Consider the following 25,364-nt stretch of genomic DNA (forward strand, 5'->3'; position numbering starts at 1 on the left):
AATTTATAACATTCAAGCCATTAATTTATAACATTTAAGGAATTAATTTATAACGTCTAAACTATTAATTTATAACATTTATGCTATTAATTTATAACATTTAAGCCATTAATTTCTAACTTTTGAACTGTTATTTTATACATTTAGCCATTAATTTATAACATATAAACTATTAATTTATATCATCTAAGCCATTAAATTATAACATTCAAGCTATTAATTTATAACATTTAAACTGTTAATTTATAACATTTAAACCATTAATTTACAGCATTTAAAGTGTTATTTTATACATTTAAGCCATTAATTTATAACATTTAAGCTATTAATTTATAACATTTAAACTATTAATTTCTAACATTTAAGCCAGTAATTTCTAACATTTAAGCAATTAATTGACAACATCTGAGCCACTAATTTACAACATTTAAACTGTTGTTTTATACATTTAAGCTATTATTTTACAACATTTAAGCTATTAATTAACAACATCTAAGCCATTAATTTACAACATCTAAAGTGTTATTTTATACATTTAAGCTATCAATTTATAACATTTAAGCTATTAATTTATAACATTTAAGCCATTAATTTCTAACTTTTGAACTGTTATTTTATATATTTAGATATTAATTTATAACATTTAAACTATTAATTTATATCATCTAAGCCATTAAATTATAACATTTAAGCTATTAATTTACAACATCTAAGCCACTAATTTACAATATTTAAACTATTAATTTATATCATCTAAGCCATTAATTTATAATATTTAAGCCATTAATCTAAAACAATTCCTCCATTAATTCTTAACAACTATACCAATAATTTATAACCATATTCTCCCATTAATTCAAAGTAATTGTGCTCTTAATTTATAACAGTTGTACCATTAATCGGAAGCAACTCTACATTCATTGATTTAAATCAGTACCATCAATGTGAGTGAATTAATGATTTATATTGTATTATTTTATTAACGAAACCTTTCAGGTCCCTGGATTGCTATTTTATTTCTATATAGCATTATTTTTTAATTTTAAATACAGTACTTAATTTCTCATTTCACTATTTTGTATAAAAGCAGTGGTAAAGCAGAGTGTTATTTTAAGATGTAATTTTCCATGTCTGCTAAAAACCAAGGAAACAACACCATATTCATGGAATCAAGGAAGCAAGTGTAGTTTAACCGAAGGCAACGACATCTTATCTGTAGCTGCACATGAGTCATAGGACATTTCAAATAGTGTTGTTGTTTTGCCTCGGAGTACCAAAACCGTTAGATTACAAGTAATTTAAAAACAAATAAACTCCGGACAAAACAATGCCGCCGCTACAATGTCGCTTTATTATAAAATAATTTTACATCTCTGCTTCCAATGCGTAAAAACTCATATGTAAATGGGACCCGAGCGTAGTTACCTCCTCGTGGTGGGTCCCGGTAATTGGTATCGATTTCCAAACAATAATACATCAAGTACTATTTCGAATATTAGTATTATTATTCGAAAACGATATCAAGCTAAAAACTACTTGAATATAGTCTGGTCTTGATCACCCAAAATAGTTTTGGTGATCTAAACTGGACTAATACCCCCCCGCGGGGGCAACGTGGGACATCGTGGGACATCGCAGGACACCGTGGGATGCGAGCGTATTAGCTTTAATTAATCATAAGATAGATACCTATGTTATGTACATTGTAAGCTCATTCTGTACAAAGATACTTATCTATCTTGGAACGACAAATAAAGATCTCGTCTCTCTTGATCCCCTCGCTTACCATACTGGAAAAATTGTTCCCACGATATATCGGTTCGCGATCACTCAGTTCTTTCAAACTGTCGCGTGGCGTACTCGCTCGCGTGTATTTCGGGTGCGTGCGGGTCAATGTGCTCTAGACAACTCTTCGGATTCGTAAGTCGCCCAAGGACAGCTCTGTCTTGGTGACTGCTCAACGTTTGCATCGGATCACTGGAGTTGTCGTCGTGCCGGTGATGCTTGCTAATCTGTTGGGGATTCAGTCGTGGATCTGCAGTCCTGTCCGATTGGTACTTCGGTACTCGGTCAGGGACCAGCAATTTCACGTCCTCCGTAATCCTGTTCGGCCCCGCGGGAGTGGACCCCACTGTTCAGTTGAGGTATTGCCTTCGTAATCCTGTTCAGCGGTCCCTCCCCGTGAGTGGACCCCACTGTTCAGTTGGGGCCTCGTGCCTTGGTAATCCTGTTCAGCGGTCCCTCCCTGTGAGTGGACCCCACTGTTCAGTTGGGGCCTCTTGCCTTCGTAATCCTGTTCAGCGGTCCCTCCCCGGGTTCCACTTGTTCAGTTGGAGTGTGTCAAGTTGCTGGCCTATGTGCTGGATCCACGGCTGAATTACTAGTGGATCACTGGCATCATCTGTCGGCGACATCGACCGCGACTCGTGTAAGTTTCGAACGGCGAAACAGGAATCGAGTTACGGCCAATTCTTGGGCTTTCCGTTGAACCTCGGGGTTATCTCGTGTACGGGGGTACGTCGCGTAGGTTTGTTAGTTCTTTCGAGAGATCGCGATCTCGTCCGTTTCGGGACAGTGTCAGTAGCTTCATCTTCTTCTTTTCGCTCCAAGTTAGATAAATGTGTCTTTGATACCGAATGTTGCCAGTAGGGATGCGAATTATTGTATATTTGTACTGATCGATGAAATCGTTGTGTGGGAGATAGATGATGCGTTACGTATGCCTTGTTCTATGTTTGTAAAGATTCATGTTAGCGCTGCGTTGGAGATATGTGTTTCGCAGTTAGACTACGAAACAACTATTTCTTTACGCAGGCCCATGGTCAAGTAGTGTCAAAACTGGACATTCTGCCAATAGGTTGAATGTCGAGATCGATGTGCAGTGTTAAATAACCCATGGGCGGGTCTCGTGCGTAGTCACCTCCTCGTGGTGAGACCTGGTAATTGGCATCGTTTTCCAAAAATTAATCAGTCGATTAATCTTTGGAAAACGATACCAAGCCAAGAACTACGCAACAGTCCAGTTTGGATCAACAAAAGCCCCTGAGATCATTTTGGATGATCTACACTGGACTGCACTATTAATTTATAACATTTAAGCCATTAATTTACAATATTTACGTCATGAATTTACAACAATAAGTCACAAATTCATAACATTTAAGCTATTAATTTTTACATTTATACCATTAATTCCTAACACTCAAACTATTAATTTATAACACTTAAGCTATTAATTTATAACATTTAAGCAAATAATTAACAACGATTAAACTATTAATTTATAACAATTGAAACAATAATTGGCACATTTAAAACATTAATTTATAAGAATCAAACCATTCCTCGAGGAATCAGTAAGTCTCGCGCTAATAGCCCAATACATCGATAGATTTAACGAAGAAATACGTAACCGCGATTGCAACCAATTAGATCATATTATTTGCTACATAATTAATAACTGTATCACGTACAGCGATGCAGGCGGTATTGAAGAAATAAAGCCATTTTATGTTACAACTATAACGAGTAAATTTAATCGTTTAACTTGTGAAGAATTAAAAAGGTACCTGACTTCTAAATAAGCATTAAATAAGAATCTTAAATATCGCAATCAGTGATGTAGGTGTTACTCAAGAAAAAAGAACGTTTTATTTTTTAATTAGCACGAGTAAATGAACGAATATCGATAATATAATATAACGCTTAATATGAATTTTATCTGTCTGATTATTTAATAGCTTAACTTATTTCACAGTAACGTCATCGACTGCACTTAGGCTCTTTTCCCTTTTTGTCCAAACTAATCGATAGTCGAAAACTAGTATCATGTAAGTGTGAATATAGTCTTAGTTTGTAGAAACTATTAAAATGATAAAAATGGATATCGTATTAAATCGTAAAAGATGCCAATTTACGATAAAAATTAAGAAATCGTTCAATTTGACTTTGTTACAATGGAAAAACCGTCTCCTGCTATGTCAAAAAATCGTTACCGTTTGATTAACAAACCGACGCCTTGTTATGTTATATAAGGAACACGGAGGTCGCGCGCGAGCTCTTTTGTGCCTGAAATTCCGGAGAGTGAACATCGAAGAAGAACATAAATATCAGGTAAGTAAGAAAAAATATCAAACAACAACATTGTAACTAGTAATTTATAACGTCTAAACCATTAATTTACAACACTTAAGCTATTAATTTATAACATTCAAGCCATTAATTTATAACATTTAAGGAATTAATTTATAACGTCTAAACTATTAATTTATAACATTTATGCTATTAATTTATAACATTTAAGCCATTAATTTCTAACTTTTGAACTGTTATTTTATACATTTAGCCATTAATTTATAACATTTAAACTATTAATTTATATCATCTAAGCCATTAAATTATAACATTCAAGCTATTAATTTATAACATTTAAACTGTTAATTTATAACATTTAAACCATTAATTTACAGCATTTAATGTGTTATTTTATACATTTAAGCCATTAATTTATAACATTTAAGCTATTAATTTATAACATTTAAGCCATTAATTTCTAACTTTTGAACTGTTATTTTATACATTTTGCCAATTATTTATAACATTTAAACTATTAATTTATATCATCTAAGCCATTAAATTATAACATTTAAGCTATTAATTTACAACATCTAAGCCACTAATTTACAATATTTAAACTATTAATTTATATCATCTAAGCCATTAATTTATAATATTTAAGCCATTAATCTAAAACAATTCCTCCATTAATTCTTAACAACTATACCAATAATTTATAACCATATTCTCCCATTAATTCAAAGTAATTGTGCTCTTAATTTATAACAGTTGTACCATTAATCGGAAGCAACTCTACATTCATTGATTTAAATCAGTACCATCAATGTGAGTGAATTAATGATTTATATTGTATTATTTTATTAACGAAACCTTTCAGGTCCCTGGATTGCTATTTTATTTCTATATAGCATTATTTTTTAATTTTAAATACAGTACTTAATTTCTCATTTCACTATTTTGTATAAAAGCAGTGGTAAAGCAGAGTGTAATTTTAAGATGTAATTTTCCATGTCTGCTAAAAACCAAGGAAACAACACCATATTCATGGAATCAAGGAAGCAAGTGTAGTTTAACCGAAGGCAACGACATCTTATCTGTAGCTGCACATGAGTCATAGGACATTTCAAATAGTGTTGTTGTTTTGCCTCGGAATACCAAAACCGTTAGATTACAAGTAATTTAAAAACAAATAAACTCCGGACAAAACAATGCCGCCGCTACAATGTCGCTTTATTATAAAATAATTTTACATCTCTGCTTCCAATGCGTAAAAACTCATATGTAAATGGGACCCGAGCGTAGTTACCTCCTCGTGGTGGGTCCCGGTAATTGGTATCGTTTTCCAAATAATAATACACCAAGTACTATTTCGAATATTAGTATTATTATTCGAAAACGATATCAAGCTAAAAACTACTTGAATATAGTCTGGTCTTGATCACCCAAAATAGTTTTGGTGATCTAAACTGGACTAATACCCCCCGCGGGGGCAACGTGGGACATCGTGGGACATCGCAGGACACCGTGGGATGCGAGCGTATTAGCTTTAATTAATCATAAGATAGATACCTATGTTATGTACATTGTAAGCTCATTCTGTACAAAGATACTTATCTATCTTGGAACGACAAATAAAGATCTCGTCTCTCTTGATCCCCTCGCTTACCATACTGGAAAAATTGTTCCCACGATATATCGGTTCGCGATCACTCAGTTCTTTCAAACTGTCGCGTGGCGTACTCGCTCGCGTGTATTTCGGGTGCGTGCGGGTCAATGTGCTCTAGACAACTCTTCGGATTCCTAAGTCGCCCAAGGACAGCTCTGTCTTGGTGACTGCTCAACGTTTGCATCGGATCACGGGAGTTGTCGTCGTGCCGGTGATGCTTGCTAATCTGTTGGGGATTCAGTCGTGGATCTGCAGTCCTGTCCGATTGGTACTTCGGTACTCGGTCAGGGACCAGCAATTTCACGTCCTCCGTAATCCTGTTCGGCCCCGCGGGAGTGGACCCCACTGTTCAGTTGAGGTATTGCCTTCGTAATCCTGTTCAGCGGTCGCTCCCTGTGAGTGGACCCCACTGTTCAGTTGGGGCCTCTTGCCTTCGTAATCCTGTTCAGCGGTCCCTCCCCGGGTTCCACTTGTTCAGTTGGAGTGTGTCAAGTTGCTGGCCTATGTGCTGGATCCACGGCTGAATTACTAGTGGATCACTGGCATCATCTGTCGGCGCCATCGACCGCGACTCTTGTAAGTTTCGAACGGCGAAACAGGAATCGAGTTACGGCCAATTCTTGGGCTTTCCGTTGAACCTCGGGGTTATCTCGTGTACGGGGGTACGTCGCGTAGGTTTGTTAGTTCTTTCGAGAGATCGCGATCTCGTCCGTTTCGGGACAGTGTCAGTAGCTTCATCTTCTTCTTTTCGCTCCAAGTTAGATAAATGTGTCTTTGATACCGAATGTTGCCAGTAGGGATGCGAATTATTGTTTATTTGTACTGATCGATGTAATCGTTGTGTGGGAGATAGATGATGCGTTACGTATGTCTTGTTCTACGTTTGTAAAGATTCATGTTAGCGCTGCGTTGGAGATATGTGTTTCGCAGTTAGACTACGAAACAACTATTTCTTTACGCAGGCCCATGGTGAAGTAGTGTCAAAACTGGACATTCTGCCAATAGGTTGAATGTCGAGATCGATGTGTAGTGTTAAATAACCCATGGGCGGGTCTCGTGCGTAGTCACCTCCTCGTGGTGAGACCTGGTAATTGGCATCGTTTTCCAAAAATTAATCAGTCGATTAATCTTTGGAAAACGATACCAAGCCAAGAACTACGCAACAGTCCAGTTTGGATCAGCAAAAGCCCCTAAGATCATTTTGGATGAAATACACTGGGTGCACTATTAATTTATAACATTTAAGCCATTAATTTACAACATTTACGTCATGAATTTACAACAATAAGTGACAAATTCATAACATTTAAGCTATTAATTTTTACATTTATACCATTAATTCCTAACATTCAAACTATTAATTCATAACACTTAAGCTATTAATTTATAACATTTAAGCAAATAATTAACAACGATTAAACTACTAATTTATAACAATTGAAACATTAATTGGCACATTTAAAACATTAATTTATAAGAATCAAACCATTCCTCGAGGAATCAGTAAGTCTCGCGCTAATAGCCCGATACATCGATAGATTTAACGAAGAAATACGTAACCGCGATTACAGCCAATTAGATCATATTATTTGCTACATAATTAATAACTGTATCACGTACAGCGATGCAGGCGGTATTGAAGAAATAAAGCCATTTTATGTTACAACTATAACGAGTAAATTTAATCGTTTAACTTGTGAAGAATTAAAAAGGTACCTGACTTCTAAATAAGCATTAAATAAGAATCTTAAATATCGCAAACAGTGGTGTAGGTGTTACTCAAGAAAAAAGAACGTTTTATTTTTTAATTAGCACGAGGAAATGAACGAATATCGATAATATAATATAACGCTTAATATGAATTTTATCTGTCTGATTATTTAATAGCTTTACTTATTTCACAGTAACGTCATCGACTGCACTTAGGCTCTTTTCCCTTTTTGTCCAAACTAATCGATAGTCGAAAACTAGTATCATGTAGGTGTGAATATAGTCTTAGTTTGTAGAAACTATTAAAATGATAAAAATGGATATCGTATTAAATCGTAAAAGATGCCAATTTACGATAAAAATTAAGAAATCGTTCAATTTGATTTTGTTACAATGGAAAAACCGTCTCCTGCTATGTCAAAAAATCGTTACCGTTTGATTAACAAACCGACGCCTTGTTATGTTATATAAGGAACACGGAGGTCGCGCGCGAGCTCTTTTGTGCCTGAAATTCCGGAGAGTGAAAATCGAAGAAGAACATAAATATCAGGTAAGTAAGAAAAAATATCAAACAACAACATTGTAACTAGTAATTTATAACGTCTAAACCATTAATTTACAACACTTAAGCTATTAATTTATAACATTCAAGCCATTAATTTATAACATTTAAGGAATTAATTTATAACGTCTAAACTATTAATTTATAACATTTATGCTATTAATTTATAACATTTAAGCCATTAATTTCTAACTTTTGAACTGTTATTTTATACATTTAGCCATTAATTTATAACATTTAAACTATTAATTTATATCATCTAAGCCATTAAATTATAACATTCAAGCTATTAATTTATAACATTTAAACTGTTAATTTATAACATTTAAGCCATTAATTTCTAACTTTTGAACTGTTATTTTATACATTTAGCCATTAATTTATAACATTTAAACTATTAATTTATATCATCTAAGCCATTAAATTATAACATTCAAGCTATTAATTTATAACATTCAAGCCATTAATTTATAACATTTAAGGAATTAATTTATAACGTCTAAACTATTAATTTATAACATTTATGCTATTAATTTATAACATTTAAGCAATTAATTTATAACATTTAAACTATTAATTTCTAACATTTAAGCCATTAATTTCTAACATTTAAGCAATTAATTGACAACATCTGAGCCACTAATTTACAACATTTAAACTGTTGTTTTATACATTTAAGCTATTATTTTATAACATTTAAGCTATTAATTAACAACATTGTTAAGGAAATCACGAGGATTTGGAAATACAAATAACTGACTTTATTTCACACACAACAGCTATACATCTATATTCCACTCTGAAGAACGTTTTGCACGCACGCTTGTCGCCAACCGACTCTTCCAGATGCTTCTTAACGACGACTGTTTTGTCTCAACTAAGACCTGGACGCCCTCTGACCCTTACACACACACTCTCATGTACAGTGTAAATGTATCACTTCCCTAACACGCCTCCTTACATTTATACTGTACACTTAATTTTATTTACATACTTGTCGAATTAACAAAATATTTAACACTTATCGCTTTATTTACATTTCTCTTATTTTACATTCATCCATGACCTAAACCTTTCAAATTTCTCTCTACACAGTGCCTTCGTAAAAAATATCCGCAGTGTTTTCGTCTGTACTTACTTTAATTATATTTATCCTGTTTTCCTTTAAGCACTCGTGAATGTAGTGGTAATGAACTTCAATGTGTTTAGTGTTTTTTGTAAAATTTCCGTACTTTGCTACACTTATCGCTCCAGAGTTATCCTCATAAATTTTTACAGGGTTATCGTCTAGATTTACATCGAAGATTTTCATTAATTCTCTGATAGCCATTACTTCGCTCACCGCTTCCGATAGAGCTACATACTCTGCATACGTTGAGGCTTTTGTCACACACCTTTGTTTTTTAGACTTCCATCCAATTACATTTCCATACAATCTAATTACATACCCAGAAGTCGATTTCCTATCTATATGATCTCCTGCCCAATCGGCGTCCACATAACAGTCTATCGTTTCGCCCTTTTCATTGCTTTTATAATGTAGCCTTAAATCTCTTGTCCGGTGCAAATATTTCAGTATTCGCAAAGCATATTTAAAATGTGTCTCGCTACAACAATCTTGATATCTACTCAGATAATTCGCACTATAACTTTCCAAGATATTCTTTCACTTCGCCTAGATCTTTTCATTTTAAATTTATCTGTTAATAACCCTTTTTTTTTTATTTTACTACAGATTAACAAATCGTTTACATATATTAGCAAATAAACAACATTTTCTCCCTCTCCATGAATATATAAGCACAATTCTACATTATTCTTCTTAAAACCTAATCTCGTCACATACCTATCAAAACATTCATACCAATCTCTCGGACTTTCTTTTAACCCATAAATCGCTCTCGATAATTTACAAACTCTATTCATTCATTCTACATATCATATTCTTTGCAACATCGCTCTCTTTTCTCTTTTATTTACAATGTCCTATTTTTTGTTTATCTCTTTCTTTTCCTCGCTTTGTTCTACTTTTGTTACATTTTTCGCCCTTGTTCCTCGCAGATACTTCACCTTCTCTGCTTCTATCTTCGTCATTATCCTTCTCCAGTTTTCTATTCTTTTTCCTCTTCTTATAATTTTCTTCATTCTTACCATCTTCACTATTTTCACAACAAATCGCCTCCTCAAATGTACAAGGGATATCTACTTTACAATACTTTGTGTGAATCACACTGCTGTTTTCCTTTTCTGATCTTTCTTGTTCCTCTTCGCGTTCTGATGGCTTAAGTGGTTTTGGAAGCTTTTTCACAATATATGCTGGTGGCTCGTAATCATCATCTCCATCTGAATATTGTTCTTCTTCTTCATCTTCGTCAGAATCCAAATCAAGTTTGGTTTTATTGTCTGGTGGTAATCCATCTGGTACCATTTTTTCACCTACTTTAATATGTTGTTTTATATGTGTGACATAATCTGCCCTATCTCTCTCACGTTCCCTATCTCTTTCTCTTTCTCTTTCCCTGTCACGGTCCCTATCTCTTTCACGTTTCCTATCTCTTTCTCTTTCTTTTTTACTCATATCACTACATTTGGCACTGTTTACTAAGTGTTCCTTCCCTTTCAATATACTTTTCATTCTATATGTCCCATTCTCTTTGAACGCTACAGCCGTAAGTCTATTGTTTACATCTATTATTTTCGCAATATTTCCTTTTGTAATAACCATATTCTTATTATCTGTTAGTTTACCTAAACTGATCAAATTTGCGGACATTTCTTTCACATAAAAAACTTTTCTCATATTTATTTTTGTTCGCTTTCCAAATGCTTCAAAATAACTTATAACATTCCCAACTTTTGTCGCTTTTATCGGTCTATTATCGCCTAAATATATATTTACCGGTTCTTTTAGGTCAATAGATTTATCAAAATAATTTTCATTATTAATTATATGATCGGTACAACCGCTATCTAATAGCCACATTATTTCCTTCTCACTTATCTCATTCGTCTCGCTGTTGTGTGCTGCGTGCGCCGTTGCTATCCATGTGCCTGCTCCTGAGTCGCCATGCTCGCTCGTGCCGGTTGTTGATTGACGATGGAAGTTTCCACGTCCCCTGCTCGTATTGCCTTTGTTTCCTTGTCCTCTGCTGCGACCACGTGTTGGCCCATGCCAATAGCCGTTACTGCTTCCCGCTTGGACGCCATTTTGACACTCTCTCGCAAAGTGTCCTAATCTTCCACATCTGAAGCATCCTTCCTTTTTTGCAGAAAAGGCGTTGGTTTGCATTTCTCCTCGATTGGATTTATTTTTCTTCTCTGCTATTTCTATTTTATTTTTCACATACGCTACCGTTTGATCCTCTTCTTTCAATGCATCTATTATGTCCGCTATGTAGCTGTATCCTTCGGGTAACGTATTCAGCATGTAATTTAGTTTTTCCCTCTCACTCACTTGTGCGCCCGCACTTTTTAATTCATTTGTTAATTTTTCGAAATCTCTGAAAAACGATGCTGAATCACCGTAGTTATCCAGTCTTATCTTTTCCAATCTCCTTCTGCACACGATCTGTAGTGCCGTCGACTCTTTCAAGTACATTTCATCGAACTTTTTTACTATTTCATACGCCGTTTTTTCTTCCCTAACATACTCCAATTATCTATTTGTTATGGCGCTATAAATTATATTTGTCGCTTTCAGGTCCTTTTTGTCCCAGTCTTCATTGTCTCTTTCGTTCTTCATTCTTGTTATAACAATATCACATTCCTTATACTTCAAAAACATTGTGATTCTTTGCTTCCACATTCCATAATCCTCACCATCGAATATAGGTATCATGATTTCCGATCTCTCCATTTTAATTGATTCCTTATATCTTACTCAAGCGTTCCCACGTGCTCGAAGTATATCTTTTCTCTTCTTTCTTTGAACGTTTCTTCCCTTATTGAAACTCACTCGAACTAACTCGCAAGATTGAAAAGACACGCACTAAATAACTTGCAAAACTATAAACCACGCTCTGCTACCATGTTAAGGAAATCAGAGGATTTGGAAATACAAATAACTGACTTTATTTCACACACAACAGCTATACATCTATATTCCACTCTGAAGAACGTCTTGCACGCACGCTTGTCGCCAACCGACTCTTCCAGATGCTTCTTAACGACGACTGTTTTGTCTCAACTAAGACCTTTTTTTTTTTTTTTTTTTTTTTACGTGGAGAAATCCTCATGGACACCCGCGGCTGTCAAACAGCGGCGGGTAGTGTCGGACTCTTACCGACTAAAACTCCACGGTGGCCTGTCCTGACGTTTGGTCGAGGGACACCCGGGCTCTCTTGCGAAGTACTACCGGGGTGCCCCCTGTCGTCTATCTCCCTGTGTAGATCTTGAAGGGAGGCGTCCTGTTCTTGCTTGGACCGTTAGGGGGGGACCACGCCCCCTAACGCCTCGATCCTATTCTCACGCTCCTAAGGCGGCGGCTGCGCCGCGCCTTCGTGGCGTCTGATGTTCCTCTGTTGCTGCGACGTCCTCGAGGGATGGCGCGATCTTTCCCGATCTCTTTCCGCCCGCTCCTTCGCGAGCATCACTTGCTCGCAGTATGTGCGGACGGCGACGAACTCCTGGCGCCCTCTGAGCATCGCCTCGACGACCGCTTCGGGGGCTAATCTCTCGCCGATGTCGAGCCGTAGGACGCGTCGCGGTTCTGCCCACGCCGGGCAGTGCTCCAGCGTGTGTTGCGCCGTGTCCTCCTCTTCCTCGCAGTGGTGACAGATGGACGTCACCTCCCGCCGAATCCTGAGCAGGTACTCGCCGAATACTCCGTGGCCGGTGAGCACCTGCGTCGTCCTGAAGGTTAGCGGGACCCCGCCGTGTTCTCTCCAGGCGTCCCAGTTCGGAAGCACGGCGTGAACGGCGCGATGTGGCCGCACGGCGTCCTCCTCCACCAGCTGAGAGCGCCATCGCTCCCAGATCTCCGACTTCGTCTCCTCCCGAATGTTTCGGACCGTCTGGCTGTTGGACGGTGGCGTCGTCGTCGTCGAGCGCCCGTCCGAGCTCGGACCTCTCAGGTGTTCGTACACCCTTCGGAGCGCGAGGGCCTGCAGCTCGAACGGCGGGGACGCCGCCAGCACGGTCGCCGACGCGTAGGACACCGTCCTGTATCCTCTGGCGATGCGGATGGCGATCGTCCGCTGCAGTCTTCTCACCAGGACCAGGCTGCGACGACTCGCCGCCAGATCTTCGGCCCAGACGGGAGCCCCGTAGAGGACTCGGGACCGGACCACTCCCTCGTAGAGTCGGCGGACTCCCAGTCCTGCTCCGCCGATGTTCGGTAGAAGGCCGCACAAGGCGTTGGCCGCGGCCATCACCCTGGGGACCAGGAGCTCGAAGTGTGGTCCGAACGTCCATCCGCTGTCGATGGTGAGACCCAGGTATCTCATCTGGCGTTTCACCGGCACCTCTTCTCCGTCGATGGTCACGGAGAGGTCGGGAGGAGGGGTTCCTCTGCGGCGTTGGTCGAAGAACCAAAGGGCCTCAGATTTGGCCGGCGACACTCTCAGCCCGAGCATACGAATGGCGCGTACCGCGCATGCCACGGCGTTCTCCGCGTTATTTACCGCCTCGTTCCACCATCGTCCCCCGGCCAGAACCAACGTGTCGTCGGCGTAGCAGACCAGGCCCGCGCCCGGGGGCACGGGGCATCGGAGGACCGAGTCGTAGGCCGTGATCCACAGTATGGGTCCCAGGACCGAGCCCTGTGGCACGCCGCGCTCGACGCGTCTTCTCTCTTCCCCGTCTTTTCCGCTGTACAGAATCCACCGGTCTCTCAAGTACGCCCGGATCACCCCGACGAGATACGCCGGAACCTCGAAGTATCGGAGGGCTTCCACTATCCTGGCCCAGGGGATGGAGTTGAAGGCGTTCGTGACGTCTAGCGATACCGCCAATCCCACCCCTTCGCGAGTGACCGTGTCCTCGGCCATGGATCGGACTCGCCTCACTGCGTCCACCGTCGAGCGGCCTCGGCGAAATCCGTACTGGCTTTCGTGCCATCCGGGCCTCCTCTCCGTCATATGAGCCTCCAGACGGGCGGCGAAGATTCGCTCGAACAGCTTCCCCACCTCGTCGAGCAGGCATATAGGCCTGTACGCGGACGGCGAGTCCGGCGGACGATCCTCTTTCCGCAGCAGGACCAATCTCGCCGTCCGCCACGTCCGGGGGTAGACACCCTCCCTCAGGCATCTTGTGTACAGGTGTCGCAGGCGGGGAGCCATGGTGTCGATCGTCTCCGCCCACACTCGGCCTGGGATTCCGTCCGGACCCGGTGCCACGTCGCGGGATGCCATCCTTCTCGTGGCTTCGAAGAGCTCCTCTTCGGTGACTCCGAGCTCTTCGCTCCACTCCGTCGTCGTCACCGCCTCCTCGTCGTCGTCGTCGCCGAAGTAGGAGGATGGCGCTGATTGCCCCGCGTCCCTGTCTTCCGGTGGGAACAGAGTCCCGATGACCTTGTTCAGCAGCACCGGGTCCATGTTCGCGGTCAGCGGGGCGCCGTAGGTCGCAACTTCTTAGTCGCTATCTTGTAGGGCCGCCCCCACGGATCGGATTCGACCGCCTCGACCAGCTCTGCCCAGCACCGAGCTTTCGCGATCTTGATCTCCCGTTGAAGAGTGCGTCTCGACTCTCTGTACGCCTCGTAGCAGCTGGAGATCTCCTCTTCGTCGCGCGTCAGCCTGCGACGGCGGGCCCTCAGGAATCTTCTGCGGGCTCGGACGCAGCTCGCTCGCAGCTCCGCGATCTCCGGTGTCCACCAGTACACGCAGCGATCGCGTCTACCGCCCGGGACGGAGTGCGGCATCGAGGCGTCGCACGCCGCGCTCATGTGTCGGCGAAGTTCTTCCGCCTCCTCGTCGACGCTTTCCAACGATGCTGCTGCTGCTGCTGTTGTCGTTGTTGTTCGTCGGGCGTCCCAACTCCAGGCGGAGACGGTGGCCGCCGCCCGCAGCAGGTCCTTGTCCCTCTCCTTGAGCCGCCATCTCGGTGGTGGGCGGGATAGATTCTCCCCTCGTCGTCGTTGTTGTTGATGACGGGCGTCGTCGTCGTTGTCGGCCTGTGTAGTCTCGGGGGCCACCTCCATCAGTATGTAGAGGTGGTCGGATAGTGTTTCCATCCCCTCGGCCACTCTCCAGTCGTGGATCCGCCTGAACAGCTCCGGGGTAGTCCACGTGACGTCGACCACGGAGGACCCTCTCCATGCCACGCAGGTGCTCGCCGAGCCTCTGTTTGCCAGCACGAGCCCGAGACCCGCGGCCCAATCGGTGAGCATCCTTCCCCGAGAGTTGGTACTGGGGTTTCCCCATTGCGTGGAATGGGCGTTAAAGTCCCCGAGGACGAGCACCTGGCGGGGAAGGCATCCCCTGACGCACTCGCCGACCCCGTCCAGGAAGTCCCCGTACGCATCCAGGCCGATGTTGGGAGAGACGTAGACGGCCACCACCGCTACTCCGGCCCATTCGACCGCGACGAAGCCGCGGCCACGATCGAGCGGAACGCCGGGGGCACTCGAGGCTGACGTCCAGGTTATCGCGGTGGATCCGTCCAGGTCCACGATCCAGTTGGGAGCGTCGGGAACGCGGTACGGCTCGGCCACCGCCGCGAGGGCGACCTCGTTCTCCCGGATGGTCTGCGAGAGCAGATCTTGCGCTCTTCTCGACCTGCCGAGGTTGCATTGCAGGAGGCGCTCGAATTACGCGGTCACCTCCATGGCCTCCTCCCGACCATCCGCCGCTGCTGCTTTGGCGGCGCTTCCTGGACTCTTTTCCGCCGCTGGCCCGCGGATTGGTCTCCTCCTCTTGGTCTTCGGGGGCGCGCAGGCCGCCCCGCCCATCCTGTGGTTGGCGGGTGCCCCGAGCGACTCGCACAGAGGGCACTTGGGAGCAGAGGCCGGACAGCCTCTGGCTCGATGTCCGGTACCGCCGCACCTGTAGCACAGATGCCCGCGATCCACACCGGACACGCATGTTGCGCGCACGTCCCCCAGCTCCAGGCACTTGAAGCACTGGAGGGGCCGCTTCGGGATCGCTCTGATCCTCGCTGTCGACCAACCCAGGGCTATTTTCCCTGCCTGGGCTAGTTTGCGGGCTCCTGCCACCGGGCATTTGATCCACGCGGACCCGAGGCCGCCCCTGGTGGCGCCGATCTCTCCGACGTGCATCTCGGCGCAGCCGCATCCTGCAGCCGAGGCCAAAGCTTGCCGCAGTTCGTCCTTTTTGACCGAGATGTCGATCCCGGTCACCCGAAGCTCGGCCATCCTGGTTGGTGTGGCGACTCTCACCGCCGTCGGATCCAGCGCCTCGGCCAGACGCGTCGCCAGCAGCGACGCCTTTCCCCTGTCCCTGTCCCCAGGGACAATGATGATTATGGCGCCCGTCATTGCCTTCCTCATGTCGACGGACTCCACGCCCACCTCCGAGAGCGGGACCTTCGCTCTGGCTGCCTCGAGCACGTCGGCGTACGACATCCTGGCTCCCTCGTTCAACGTCAGAGTCACCGCGGATGTTCGCGGTGCTCGAGGGAGCGTGACCGACTTGGGTGCCTGCGGCGGTCCTCTTTTCGCTGCGGCGGCGCTCGGTTCCGGCGCGCCTGTCGTCCTTGACTGCGGTAGCTGCTGGCGTCCGCTCGTCGCCGGCGGAGCCACGGTCGCCCCGTTTCTCGCCGTCTCGACTCCAGCGGCGGCGGCGGCGGCGGCGGCTGTCTTCTTCCGCTTCTTCCGTTGCCTTTTCCCCCTCGACTCCACCACTGTCCACGACTCGCCACCCTCCTGCTCCCTCGGGAGCGACGCAGTTTGGGAGGCACGGAGAGTAGCGGAGCGGTCCGCGCTTCGACGTGCGTCGGGGGTCCGTGGTCGTCGATTCCCGAGCAGCTCCTCGATGGTCTTGGCGATGGAGGGTCTGAGCTCCCGGACCTCCCTCTCCAGGGCATCTAGGCGTGCCCTGTCACTGTTGTCTTCCCGCGGAGGACGGCCATACTCGCACAGTGGGCCGGTGCATCGCGGACAATCCTGAACGCGAGCAGTCAATATCGCCAGCTCTTGGCGAAGGGCTGCGTTCTCTTGTTCCACCGCGGACAGCCTCCTGTCTACGACGTCGCTGTCGCGCGCCTGTCCGGTCCTTCTCCTGCAGGACTCGTGCTTCCAAGCGGCGGTGAGATAGCTCGCCGCGTCTTTCAGCGTCTTTATACACGTCCCCTTCAGGTTGGACGATATCGTCGCAACCCTCATAATTTCGGAGATGCGCATCGTCACCTCCGCGCTGACTTCCGCGGGCGAGCTCGTCCTTACCAGGATGTCCAGTTCTTCGGGCACGTCCGGGGTTGTAATGGCGACCCTCCTCTTCTTACCCCTGGACGTCGCAGAGGCCAGCGATGAACGCAACGAGATCGAGGCGACGGACTCCTCGTCGTCGGACCTTACTCGCGTCCGCGGCCCTACTGCCACCGATGACGTGGCATAGTCAACCAGGGGCGGAGCGAGAAAAGCGCACTCCGACCTGTCCGTGCTTCTGAGCGAGCTCCTAGTGCTCCTCCTCCTTGGAGATTCCTCCGTAATCTCCATCCCATTGTCCTCGCCAGACGCAGAAACACGTCCGGGGGCCTGGCGGTCCACCCTCGAACGGCCGTGGTCGTGAGATGACGACGCAGCGGGGCCCACTTGACTACCCACGACTGCGCCGGTACTGGGGTCTCCCTCCCCTGCACCGTAAACGTTTTTAACTTGTTTCGTGTCTGCCATATTTTTAAATTGGTTGGTTGCCGGGTCGTCAACTAATCTCCATCCTGGTGCCACTCACTCTTTCGCACCCTACCCGGTCAAGGCCGGTGCAGGGTGACGGGGAGCCCCACGAGAAGGTGAGGTGAGTGGTCTTGGCAGATATGGGCCCACCGACTTCTCCGAAATTCTCCGCAACGGATCAGCGAACCGACGGGTACCAAAGGCACCGACCAGCCGCCACCCGACTATAGGAGAACATCAGATCCATCGGGGTTTCCCAGGGCGTGGTCCTACGACCTGAGAACCCATACCCGCCTCGAGCTCCCCGTCTCAACTAAGACCTGGACGCCCTCTGACCCTTACACACACACTCTCATGTACAGTGTAAATGTATCACTTCCCTAACAAACATCTAAGCCATTAATTTACAACATTTAAAGTGTTATTTTATACATTTAAGCTATTAATTTATAACATTTAAGCTATTAATTTATAACATTTAAGCCATTAATTTCTAACTTTTGAACTGTTATTTTATACATTTAGCCATTAATTTATAACATTTAAACTATTAATTTATATCATCTAAGCCATTAATTTATAATATTTAAGCCATTAATCTAAAACAATTCCTTCATTAATTCTTAACAACTATACCAATAATTTATAACCATATTCTCCCATTAATTCAAAGTAATTGTGCTCTTAATTTATAACAGTTGTACCATTAATCGGAAGCAACTCTACATTCATTGATTTAAATCAGTACCATCAATGTGAGTGAATTAATGATTTATATTGTATTATTTTATTAACGAAATCTTTCAGGTCCCTGGATTGCTATTTTATTTCTATATAGCATTATTTTTTAATTTTAAATACAGTACTTAATTTCTCATTTCACTATTTTGTATAAAAGCAGTGGTAACGCAGAGTGTAATTTTAAGATGTAATTTTCCATGTCTGCTAAAAACCAAGGAAACAACACCATATTCATGGAATCAAGGAAGCAAGTGTAGTTTAACCGAAGGCAACGACATCTTATCTGTAGCTGCACATGAGTCATAGGACATTTCAAGTAGTGTTGTTGTTTTGCCTCGGAGTACCAAAACCGTTAGATTACAAGTAATTTAAAAACAAATAAACTCCGGACAAAACAATGCCGCCGCTACAATGTCGCTTTATTATAAAATAATTTTACATCTCTGCTTCCAATGCGTAAAAACTCATATGTAAATGGGACCCGAGCGTAGTTACCTCCTCGTGGTGGGTCCCGGTAATTGGTATCGTTTTCCAAATAATAATACACCAAGTACTATTTCGAATATTAGTATTATTATTCGAAAACGATATCAAGCTAAAAACTACTTGAATATAGTCTGGTCTTGATCACCCAAAATAGTTTTGGTGATCTAAACTGGACTAATACCCCCCCGCGGGTGCAACGTGGGACATCGTGGGACATCGCAGGACACCGTGGGATGCGAGCGTATTAGCTTTAATTAATCATAAGAAAGATACCTATGTTATGTACATTGTAAGCTCATTCTGTACAAAGATACTTATCTATCTTGGAACGACAAATAAAGATCTCGTCTCTCTTGATCCCCTCGCTTACCATACTGGAAAAATTGTTCCCACGATATATCGGTTCGCGATCACTCAGTTCTTTCAAACTGTCGCGTGGCATACTCGCTCGCGTGTATTTCGGGTGCGTGCGGGTCAATGTGCTCTAGACAACTCTTCGGATTCGTAAGTCGCCCAAGGACAGCTCTGTCTTGGTGACTGCTCAACGTTTGCATCGGATCACGGGAGTTGTCGTCGTGCCGGTGATGCTTGCTAATCTGTTGGGGATTCAGTCGTGGATCTGCAGTCCTGTCCGATTGGTACTTCGGTACTCGGTCAGGGACCAGCAATTTCACGTCCTCCGTAATCCTGTTCGACCCCGCGGGAGTGGACCCCACTGTTCAGTTGAGGTATTGCCTTCGTAATCCTGTTCAGCGGTTCCTCCCCGTGAGTGGACCCCACTGTTCAGTTGGGGCCTCGTGCCTTGGTAATCCTGTTCAGCGGTCCCTCCCTGTGAGTGGACCCCACTGTTCAGTTGGGGCCTCTTGCCTTCGTAATCCTGTTCAGCGGTCCCTCCCCGGGTTCCACTTGTTCAGTTGGAGTGTGTCAAGTTGCTGGCCTATGTGCTGGATCCACGGCTGAATTACTAGTGGATCACTGGCATCATCTGTCGGCGCCATCGACCGCGACTCGTGTAAGTTTCGAACGGCGAAACAGGAATCGAGTTACGGCCAATTCTTGGGCTTTCCGTTGAACCTCGGGGTTATCTCGTGTACGGGGGTACGTCGCGTAGGTTTGATAGTTCTTTCGAGAGATCGCGATCTCGTCCGTTTCGGGACAGTGTCAGTAGCTTCATCTTCTTCTTTTCGTTCCAAGTTAGATAAATGTGTCTTTGATACCGAATGTTGCCAGTAGGGATGCGAATTATTGTATATTTGTACTGATCGATGTAATCGTTGTGTGGGAGATAGATGATGCGTTACGTATGCCTTGTTCTACGTTTGTAAAGATTCATGTTCGCGCTGCGTTGGAGATATGTGTTTCGCAGTTAGACTACGAAACAACTATTTCTTTACGCAGGCCCATGGTCAAGTAGTGTCAAAACTGGACATTCTGCCAATAGGTTGAATGTCGAGATCGATGTGTAGTGTTAAATAACCCATGGGCGGGTCTCGTGCGTAGTCACCTCCTCGTGGTGAGACCTGGTAATTGGCATCGTTTTCCAAAAATTAATCAGTCGATTAATCTTTGGAAAACGATACCAAGCCAAGAACTACGCAACAGTCCAGTTTGGATCAACAAAAGCCCCTAAGATCATTTTGGATGATCTACACTGGACTGCACTATTAATTTATAACATTTAAGCCATTAATTTACAATATTTACGTCATGAATTTACAACAATAAGTCACAAATTCATAACATTTAAGCTATTAATTTTTACATTTATACCATTAATTCCTAACACTCAAACTATTAATTTATAACACTTAAGCTATTAATTTATAACATTTAAGCAAATAATTAACAACGATTAAACTATTAATTTATAACAATTGAAACAATAATTGGCACATTTAAAACATTAATTTATAAGAATCAAACCATTCCTCGAGGAATCAGTAAGTCTCGCGCTAATGGCCCAATACATCGATAGATTTAACGAAGAAATACGTAACCGCGATTACAACCAATTAGATCATATTATTTGCTACATAATTAATAACTGTATCACGTACAGCGATGCAGGCGGTATTGAAGAAATAAAGCCATTTTATGTTACAACTATAACGAGTAAATTTAATCGTTTAACTTGTGAAGAATTAAAAAGGTACCTGATTTCTAAATAAGCATTAAATAAGAATCTTAAATATCGCAAACAGTGATGTAGGTGTTACTCAAGAAAAAAGAACGTTTTATTTTTTAATTAGCACGAGTAAATGAACGAATATCGATAATATAATATAACGCTTAATATGAATTTTATCTGTCTGATTATTTAATAGCTTAACTTATTTCACAGTAACGTCATCGACTGCACTTAGGCTCTTTTCCCTTTTTGTCCAAACTAATCGATAGTCGAAAACTAGTATCATGTAGGTGTGAATATAGTCTTAGTTTGTAGAAACTATTAAAATGATAAAAATGGATATCGTATTAAATCGTAAAAGATGCCAATTTACGTTAAAAATTAAGAAATCGTTCAATTTGATTTTGTTACAATGGAAAAACCGTCTCCTGCTATGTCAAAAAATCGTTACCGTTTGATTAACAAACCGACGCCTTGTTATGTTATATATGGAACACGGAGGTCGCGCGCGAGCTCTTTTGTGCCTGAAATTCCGGAGAGTGAACATCGAAGAAGAACATAAATATCAGGTAAGTAAGAAAAAATATCAAACAACAACATTGTAACTAGTAATTTATAACGTCTAAACCATTAATTTACAACACTTAAGCTATTAATTTATATCATTCAAGCCATTAATTTATAATATTTAAGGATTTAATTTATAACGTCTAAACTATTAATTTATAACATTTATGCTATTAATTTATAACATTTAAGCCATTAATTTCTAACTTTTGAACTGTTATTTTATACATTTAGCCATTAATTTATAACATTTAAACTATTAATTTATATCATCTAAGCCATTAAATTATAACATTCAAGCTATTAATTTATAACATTTAAACTGTTAATTTATAACATTTAAACCATTAATTTACAGCATTTAATGTGTTATTTTATACATTTAAGCCATTAATTTATAACATTTAAGCTATTAATTTATAACATTTAAGCCATTAATTTCTAACTTTTGAACTGTTATTTTATACATTTTGCCAATAATTTATAACATTAAAACTATTAATTTATATCATCTATGCCATTAAATTATAACATTTAAGCTATTAATTTACAACATCTAAGCCACTAATTTACAATATTTAAACTATTAATTTATATCATCTAAGCCATTAATTTATAATATTTAAGCCATTAATCTAAAACAATTCCTCCATTAATTCTTAACAACTATACCAATAATTTATAACCATATTCTCCCATTAATTCAAAGTAATTGTGCTCTTAATTTATAACAGTTGTACCATTAATCGGAAGCAACTCTACATTCATTGATTTAAATCAGTACCATCAATGTGAGTGAATTAATGATTTATATTGTATTATTTTATTAACGAAATCTTTCAGGTCCCTGGATTGCTATTTTATTTCTATATAGCATTATTTTTTAATTTTAAATACAGTACTTAATTTCTCATTTCACTATTTTGTATAAAAGCAGTGGTACCGCAGAGTGTAATTTTAAGATGTAATTTTCCATGTCTGCTAAAAACCAAGGAAGCAACACCATATTCATGGAATCAAGGAAGCAAGTGTAGTTTAACCGAAGGCAACGACATCTTATCTGTAGCTGCACATGAGTCATAGGACATTTCAAGTAGTGTTGTTGTTTTGCCTCGGAGTACCAAAACCGTTAGATTACAAGTAATTTAAAAACAAATAAACTCCGGACAAAACAATGCCGCCGCTACAATGTCGCTTTATTATAAAATAATTTTACATCTCTGCTTCCAATGCGTAAAAACTCATATGTAAATGGGACCCGAGCGTAGTTACCTCCTCGTGGTGGGTCCCGGTAATTGGTATCGTTTTCCAAATAATAATACACCAAGTACTATTTCGAATATTAGTATTATTATTCGAAAACGATATCAAGCTAAAAACTACTTGAATATAGTCTGGTCTTAATCACCCAAAATAGTTTTGGTGATCTAAACTGGACTAATACCCCCCCGCGGGTGCAACGTGGGACATCGTGGGACATCGCAGGACACCGTGGGATGCGAGCGTATTAGCTTTAATTAATCATAAGAAAGATACCTATGTTATGTACATTGTAAGCTCATTCTGTACAAAGATACTTATCTATCTTGGAACGACAAATAAAGATCTCGTCTCTCTGGATCCCCTCGCTTACCATACTGGAAAAATTGTTCCCACGATATATCGGTTCGCGATCACTCAGTTCTTTCAAACTGTCGCGTGGCGTACTCGCTCGCGTGTATTTCGGGTGCGTGCGGGTCAATGTGCTCTAGACAACTCTTCGGATTCGTAAGTCGCCCAAGGACAGCTCTGTCTTGGTGACTGCTCAACGTTTGCATCGGATCACGGGAGTTGTCGTCGTGCCGGTGATGCTTGCTAATCTGTTGGGGATTCAGTCGTGGATCTGCAGTCCTGTCCGATTGGTACTTCGGTACTCGGTCAGGGACCAGCAATTTCACGTCCTCCGTAATCCTGTTCGGCCCCGCGGGAGTGGACCCCACTGTTCAGTTGAGGTATTGCCTTCGTAATCCTGTTCAGCGGTCCCTCCCCGTGAGTGGACCCCACTGTTCAGTTGGGGCCTCGTGCCTTGGTAATCCTGTTCAGCGGTCCCTCCCTGTGAGTGGACCCCACTGTTCAGTTGGGGCCTCTTGCCTTCGTAATACTGTTCAGCGGTCCCTCCCCGGGTTCCACTTGTTCAGTTGGAGTGTGTCAAGTTGCTGGCCTATGTGCTGGATCCACGGCTGAATTACTAGTGGATCACTGGCATCATCTGTCGGCGCCATCGACCGCGACTCGTGTAAGTTTCGAACGGCGAAACAGGAATCGAGTTACGGCCAATTCTTGGGCTTTCCGTTGAACCTCGGGGTTATCTCGTGTACGGGGGTACGTCGCGTAGGTTTGATAGTTCTTTCGAGAGATCGCGATCTCGTCCGTTTCGGGACAGTGTCAGTAGCTTCATCTTCTTCTTTTCGTTCCAAGTTAGATAAATGTGTCTTTGATACCGAATGTTGCCAGTAGGGATGCGAATTATTGTATATTTGTACTGATCGATGTAATCGTTGTGTGGGAGATAGATGATGCGTTACGTATGCCTTGTTCTACGTTTGTAAAGATTCATGTTCGCGCTGCGTTGGAAATATGTGTTTCGCAGTTAGACTACGAAACAACTATTTCTTTACGCAGGCCCATGGTCAAGTAGTGTCAAAACTGGACATTCTGCCAATAGGTTGAATGTCGAGATCGATGTGTAGTGTTAAATAACCCATGGGCGGGTCTCGTGCGTAGTCACCTCCTCGTGGTGAGACCTGGTAATTGGCATCGTTTTCCAAAAATTAATCAGTCGATTAATCTTTGGAAAACGATACCAAGCCAAGAACTACGCAACAGTCCAGTTTGGATCAACAAAAGCCCCTAAGATCATTTTGGATGATCTACACTGGACTGCACTATTAATTTATAACATTTAAGCCATTAATTTACAATATTTACGTCATGAATTTACAACAATAAGTCACAAATTCATAACATTTAAGCTATTAATTTTTACATTTATACCATTAATTCCTAACACTCAAACTATTAATTTATAACACTTAAGCTATTAATTTATAACATTTAAGCAAATAATTAACAACGATTAAACTATTAATTTATAACAATTGAAACAATAATTGGCACATTTAAAACATTAATTAATAAGAATCAAACCATTCCTCGAGGAATCAGTAAGTCTCGCGCTAATAGCCCAATACATCGATAGATTTAACGAAGAAATACGTAACCGCGATTACAACCAATTAGATCATATTATTTGCTACATAATTAATAACTGTATCACGTACAGCGATGCAGGCGGTATTGAAGAAATAAAGCCATTTTATGTTACAACTATAACGAGTAAATTTAATCGTTTAACTTGTGAAGAATTAAAAAGGTACCTGACTTCTAAATAAGCATTAAATAAGAATCTTAAATATCGCAAACAGTGATGTAGGTGTTACTCAAGAAAAAAGAACGTTTAATTTTTTAATTAGCACGAGTAAATGAACGAATATCGATAATATAATATAACGCTTAATATGAATTTTATCTGTCTGATTATTTAATAGCTTAACTTATTTCACAGTAACGTCATCGACTGCACTTAGGCTCTTTTCCC

The 25,364-nt window shown here is 42.1% G+C and overlaps 1 protein-coding gene across 1 annotated transcript; it reads right to left on the bottom strand.

Moving 5' to 3' along the window:
- Nucleotides 1–9,987: 9,987 nt before the first annotated feature.
- Nucleotides 9,988–16,174, bottom strand: LOC138188339 (pre-mRNA-splicing factor 38B-like). Its single transcript, XM_069130019.1, has 3 exons — nt 16,048–16,174; nt 10,324–10,676; nt 9,988–10,194 (listed from the first exon to the last, which is right to left on the bottom strand). The coding sequence occupies exons 1-3, from the start codon at nt 16,172–16,174 to the stop codon at nt 9,988–9,990; spliced, it is 687 nt and encodes a 228-aa protein (XP_068986120.1).
- Between the last annotated feature and the right edge of the window lie 9,190 nt (nt 16,175–25,364).

Source organism: Bombus flavifrons, chromosome 16, assembly GCF_040668555.2.
Source record: "Bombus flavifrons isolate JBK064 chromosome 16, iyBomFlav1_principal, whole genome shotgun sequence".
In the NCBI taxonomy this organism is placed as follows: Eukaryota; Metazoa; Arthropoda; class Insecta; order Hymenoptera; family Apidae; genus Bombus; species Bombus flavifrons.

Excerpts from the sequence above, each read along its gene's own strand:
- LOC138188339 (XM_069130019.1), bottom strand. The coding sequence starts at position 16,174 with ATGCCCGGTGGCAGGAGCCCGCAAACTAGCCCAGGCAGGGAAAATAGC. Across the intron at positions 10,677-16,047 it reads AGTGCCTGGAGCTGGGGGAC|CGTTCAAAGAGAATGGGACA; the intron begins GTGCGCGCAACA and ends TTACGGCTGTAG. Across the intron at positions 10,195-10,323 it reads ACGAGCCACCAGCATATATT|GCGATTTGTTGTGAAAATAG; the intron begins GTGAAAAAGCTT and ends ACATTTGAGGAG.